Source organism: Echiichthys vipera (genome assembly GCF_963691815.1).
Source record: "Echiichthys vipera genome assembly, chromosome: 5".
Taxonomy (NCBI): domain Eukaryota; kingdom Metazoa; phylum Chordata; class Actinopteri; order Perciformes; family Trachinidae; genus Echiichthys; species Echiichthys vipera.
Window position 1 is genome coordinate 14,047,937 of NC_139830.1, and position 6,136 is coordinate 14,054,072.

A 6,136-nucleotide genomic window follows, 5' to 3' on the forward strand; every position below is an offset into this window, starting at 1 on the left:
TCTCTCTCCCATCTTTCCACTGTCTCTCATCTTTACTCCTCCCTTTATCCTCACCACTGTTCCTCCCCTGATCGTCATCCCATTCTCTCTTTTTTTTCTCTCCATTTAGGTGCAGATGCAATCATCAGACAGCACAAAGCCGCCTGTCTGAGAATTACAGCATTGCTGGCATGTAAGGATCTGCTGTGGATCGGCACCAGTGCAGGTAACAACACAATGTTCAGTCTAAGAAATCCAAAACATACATTTACCTGATATTAAAGTAATTAACCATTTTGTTTCACTTCATAATTTTATATTGATCATCATTTATTGGATTAAAAAAAGAAGTACATTTTAAGCTGGTGTTCTTTTACAGGGGTGGTACTTACACTGGTGATCCCAGCAGTCAGCTCCGGAACCAGTGCTGGGACACTGAAGTCTCCCCAGGTGCCGATGGGCTCAGCTCATGGACACACGGGCCATGTTCGGTTCCTGACATCTATCGAACTACCTGAAGGGTTTGACATGAACTTCCCTCCTTCCACAATTGACTCAACAGGTAGTTATTGCTTTTTTATTTATGTGCACTCTTGTCTACTTCTGCAGCTTCAGAAACAATTAACAACAAAACTTTTATCTTCACCTGTGTCTTCCATTGACCTTTAAAGATATAATCCGTAAGATTTTTATCTATTTCATTGTCTCTTAAGCTACTATCTATCAAAGAGTGAGTCAAAACAATGGTGATTGATCATATGACCTACTAATGAAAGCACTTGTACTTTACCTTTTTAACAGAGTATTGCGATATGGCAAAAGTGAAATAGGAACATGTGTGTGTATCGATTGAAGAGGGTAACATATAGGGGACGGACCAGAAGGTGAATGTGTTACAAAAGAGCAAAAAAAGAAAAGGTCATCAGAACACATAGTGACCGTGAATCTGACGAGATGGAGTGCTCAGAAAGAACAGTTACATCTTACTGCCAAAGGTATTTAAATCTTACTGACTATGACTTTATTCCCTCCCCTCTATCTTCTAGTTAACCAATCCCAGAGTGGCAGCACAGTTGACGGGAACCTCCAAAGGAGCAACTCCTCACGTCGCCGAGCCTCTGCCCTAATCCCTTCAAAGACCAACCATCTAGTAATTTCCGGCGGCGACGGCTATGAGGACTTCAGATTGACCAATAGCAGTGAAACAGTCGGACGGGATGACAGTACCAACCATCTTTTGCTTTGGAAGGTCTGAGACAATAAACGCGGTTTGAACAATCCACCCAACTTCCCTTTAGCCTAGCACGCCGCACAAGCTCCTGTCCTTTTTTCCCCACCGGACTCCTCACTTTTTGGTGTTGTTGTTTTGGTCTTCTGCTCAGTCCACCAGTCTCTATGTGCATACTATTGCTGTCAACTCCCTCCTGGACTTACTGATGAATATGATCACTTGGAAGCCAGCTATTCTTGTGTTAATGTTTCTGATGGTATGCGTTGTTCCTCACTGAGTGGTGTCTGTGCGTGTGTGTATTTTGTTTTTTTCGGCATCTGCGAATATTGTCTGGAAAAAGTGTCTTTGAACTTAAAGTCTTTACTGAAGGAGACAGAGAAGGGGAAAACGAAACTTTCACACATGGATGTATGTTTAGACTTTCGAAGAAGAGAAAGACAGAAGAGGACTTGGACACTGCAGAATGTCATTGCACAGGAGGTTGAAAGAAGACATTTAAGTGAAGCATGTACTTCTTTTTTTTTGGGGGGGGGGCTTGGACATCAACCCTTTATTCCAACATCACTTCATCTTGGCCTAAACTGCAAACAAAATACCTCCTGATGATCAGAGGTAAATGTAATGTAAAAATATATGAAGTAAAACGACCATCACAGACTGCAGTTTGATGGATATTCTGAATTTGCGTTCATTTCTGTAGCTAGAGCTTAAGCTTGGAAGAGAGGGTCAGTTGAGCTTTTAAAGGAGTAAAAGTTCAGATCAGAGATTTCTGGTCCAAGTAGTGCTGTAATAATATCTACTCCATGATGTGAGACTGCTAAAATCATCTTTTCTCCTGTAGAGGGAGAGTGAATATCATAAGTGCAATATGTGGCAAGGGTATCTAACAAGACGCAATCACACACATTTATGCGCAGCCTTCACTCAGTGAATAAGAAGACATTTGTGAAAAACATAAATGTGTGTTTCCCACATATAATCACTTTATATCAGACTTTCTTATTTAAGTTGTCAGTTTAAGATGACATGAGTGTAGATGATGCACGCTACTGGAGTTGAGTAGGAAAAAAAGTGCATTGGAGACACGACTATGCCAAAGCCTTGTATGTGTTACCGTTTTGACATTAAGGAAATTTCAGTTTGTTCATCAGGAGCTGATATAACTGACTTCTATGACGCTAGGCTGTGGTAGCTGATAATGATAGTTATGTACAGTATTTATGATTTTGATTTTAGCTCCTTCTTTTACAGCACTTAATTTATAGAAGATATAGCTTTCACTTTCTGTTTTTGAGTTGAAGAACAACGAGGCCTTGGCTTGATAAATGGGCCTAGCTTGGTTCGGGCAGGGGTGTAACGATACAGTCCGCTCATGGTTCGGTATGATACAAAATACAGGATTCTTGTTTCGGAGTCGCCTCCCTAAATGTAAAGAAACAAATGTAGAAAGCAGAGGGTCTGGATGTATTTTTACAAAGGCAAAGGGTCCCAAAATTTACCTCACATTGTCTCTGAACGCAGCTTGATCCTCATCTTGAACTGACACAGTCAGTCTGTTGCCCGTTTGGGTGCAAGATGTTGCTTTTTGGTCACAGGATATATAGCGCTAATATGTATTGTTACACCCCTAATGCACAAACCCTAATTTCAGTATAGATTGTTGTGAGACAAGAAAGATACAGAGTAGGTCAGAAGGACAAATGCTGAGCACCTGCACGTGCCTTCAGGAGGCTGAAAGTTAAGCCATTACACACACACACACACACTTACACACACACACACACACACACACACACACACACACACACACACACACACACACACACACACACACAGTAACAGAGTAAAAAGCTCTCCCTTGTACTACAACAGATGTCTGGGAGAAGTGAAGGGCGACTGACTTGTCCTTGCATACACACGTTAGCCTCAGGCTTTAGGTGTTAAGCGGTGATTGTCTTTGATCCCTCGAAGCCTAGAAACCCTCATTGCACTTTGCCAGCCATCTGGGCACTTCACCTCAGCTTTCCCCAATTCCCAAACACATTCGCATCACAGTAGGTTAACTCTCCCACTGTGAGAGTAGCTAACAGTTAAGAGGATTGGCTGATGTTGTGATAGGTGTGCGTGTGTGTGTGCGTGTGTGCGTGTGCGTGTGTGTGTGTGTGTGCGTGTGCATCCTCAGCAGGTGGTCTGTTATTCAGTTGTGTTAAAAAGGACCTTGTTTGTGATTTTCTGCCCACAACTGAGGCAAAATTACAGTTAGCTTGTGGTAGCATGTGTAGAATACAGCAGAGGAAAGTTCGAGATGTTTAGCAAATGTTACAGGTTACTAGTTCAACATTTTTAAATACGCTTATTCAGCTTCCTGTCGAGACTCATGTCGACAAGATTCACACCTCTCATGTTTGTACGGTGAATATTAAACTACAGCCAGAAGCCAGTTAGCTAAGCTTAGCATAAAGAATGGAAACAGGGAAATAGCTTTCCTGGCTACTCTAAATCTCACTAATTGGCAGAGAATATCTTGTTATTTCTATTCCATATAAAAAGTGCAAGACTTCAGAGTGTCATTTTTTTCTACTCATCTAAGATATAATGTGTGAATTAGAGGGACTGGTAAGTGTCTTTTTTGCTAGCTGCTTCTGCTGTTTCCAGTCTTTGCGCATAGTTAACCCACCACTGACCAGCTTAATATTTAATGAAAACCAAAATGAGTGTGGTATTAATCTTCTCGTCGAACTCTAAACAATAAAGGGAATAAGGTTATTTCACAAAATGTTGACCTTTAACATCCTCTAACATTAAGGTAGCAAATATAAATGTTTTTTTTTATGTTCTGTATGATTCACAACAAAATTAATATTTTTGTTCTCCGTGCCAAGAGCTGCCAAGTCACCCATGGAAATGCTGTATATCTATGTTGGCTGGAGAGCAATGGAGAGCTTGCTGCAGAATATTTTCTGTTAGAAACTGAGGAACATTTGTGTGCTATCTCTGCTGGTACCAGTGAATTTGGAGCAGCGTTTTTAAAACCGTGAGTTGGGCAGCAAAAAAAGGTCCGATGGTGGGTCCCCACTTAATCTTTAGTGTGTTTTTAGGCTCTGGGGTCTCTGGGTAAAACATACTTAGTGTCCTGGGCTGAAACCACTACCTTGGTTGATGTTAATAACTTCAACTTAAAGCTGATTCAGAAAGTTAGTAAATATAAATAAGAAAACAAAATAAGAAGTATTTGACTTAAAAATATAATTTTACGTTTCCTTAGTAGACACATAATTAATGACTTAATAATCACATTTCCAATAGTTGCATTTGAGGTTTTGAGCCCAGTGTGTTGACTTAGACTCTTCATTTTACAGACGTAGAAGCATGCACGCAAATACGAATATAGATATGAAGTAAAACTCAATGCTAATTAGACCAGGATTTTCACCATCACATCAAACTCATTCTCACTAACTCTCGGCAAACTTGTAAGTAACCCCCTCATGCCTGTATGTGAAATAAGTCTTTATTGTTGTAAATATTGGTATATATTGCCTTTTTTCTGTAAATAGTGCACCCACGTTCATCTATTGTTGATATGAATCTAATTGCATATTTTTATATATTTGTGTAAGGTTTGTTTGTGTTTGTATCCCCCCTCTTGCATGCGCTGTCAGTGAACATTTAAATTATAACTGTCATAGATCTTTTCCAACAAGATGGCCTCGGTTGTCGCCATGGTGACTGAAAGATTGACATTGATGTTTTCACTGGTAGCCACCTTATCTCCGAAACATGTTTGGCTTGTAATGAACGTTTACAGGAAGCAAAACAACCTGGTCACTACTCTGTTTATCTCTGGCTCTGGTTGCAGTTGTCATAGTTACAGTCTATCAAAGTTACGTCTCGTAAGTAGCTGTTCTGGTTTTGTCACTGTGGGTTCCTCTTTGTAATTAAATCAGTTCACTGGTGCCAGTTTGTGCCTGTTCTTTCTTCAGCTTATGAGGTGGGAGTCTTTGTAAAAATGTGCTTCATCCTTTGTTTTACTGATTATCTGCTGAGTATCTCAACATGCTTGGTTTCTCATAACTGGGACATAACAAGGGTATGATGCTTACATGCATGAAACATAACCTGGATACCCAGGAACACATTCGTAACCAGAATACATAATGTTCATGCACCTAAAATGCTCACCTAAATCCATTAGTCGAAAATGAATCAGCAACCATTCCAACAGTTAATTGATTCCTTAATTCATGACTGATAATGAAATAAATGTTTTGAATGTTTTTAAAAAATGTGCTTGTCCCAAATTCTGAAATGTCAAAGACATATGCTCATTTTCAGGTTCATACTTGTATTTTGGGTTTCTACTAGAACATGTTTAGATGCCTAAATGTTCAAGAAATACAATGTTTTTCTTATTATACCGTCTGTCTCAATATACCCGTATTCACCCTCTATTTGAAAAGCTCCTTTTAAGCACCTGTCTCTTTAAGGCGCCCTTCTGAAGAAAAAACAAACCCAGTCTCTGATTGGTCAGCACTTTTGGGTCTTCCACATCTGTGCTCTCAGCATCTCTGCACTGTCATGGCAGCCAGGGAATGACTGTAACGGCGATTTCTACAAATATAGAGAATAGATAGATCGTCACAACTGTACGGAAGTCTTGATGACTCGTCTAAACTCGTCTGTACGGCTTGAATCAACTTGTTTCCTGTTCATCTCATACCTCGACAGTTTTTCTATCAGTTCTTAACAGCAACAATAAATAAATATGTAGTAAATAAGTAGAAATAAAATATCATAGCGTAGGATACAGCTCTAACCATAACACAAAGATACCTCTGTGTTTCTTTTGTCATTCAACCATTCATTTTACTTTAACCCACTGACCCACAATGAAGTGTATTGTGATATGATAGCTGTGCAGTATAT

The 6,136-nt window shown here is 39.8% G+C and overlaps 1 protein-coding gene across 1 annotated transcript in view; it reads left to right on the top strand.

Annotated features, from left to right (window-relative positions):
- LOC310947411 (rho guanine nucleotide exchange factor 17-like) overlaps positions 1-1,780 on the top strand; it is a gene marked incomplete at its 5' end in the record, with an annotated part of 37,986 nt that extends 36,206 nt beyond the window's left edge. Inside the window, 3 exons of the mRNA XM_083914200.1 lie at positions 110-205; positions 359-541; positions 1,026-1,780. Of these exons, the coding sequence (XP_083770326.1) occupies positions 110-205; positions 359-541; positions 1,026-1,234 (488 nt within the window). The 3' untranslated portion in view covers positions 1,235-1,780. The remainder of the gene's footprint in view (positions 1-109; positions 206-358; positions 542-1,025) is intronic.
- Between the last annotated feature and the right edge of the window lie 4,356 nt (positions 1,781-6,136).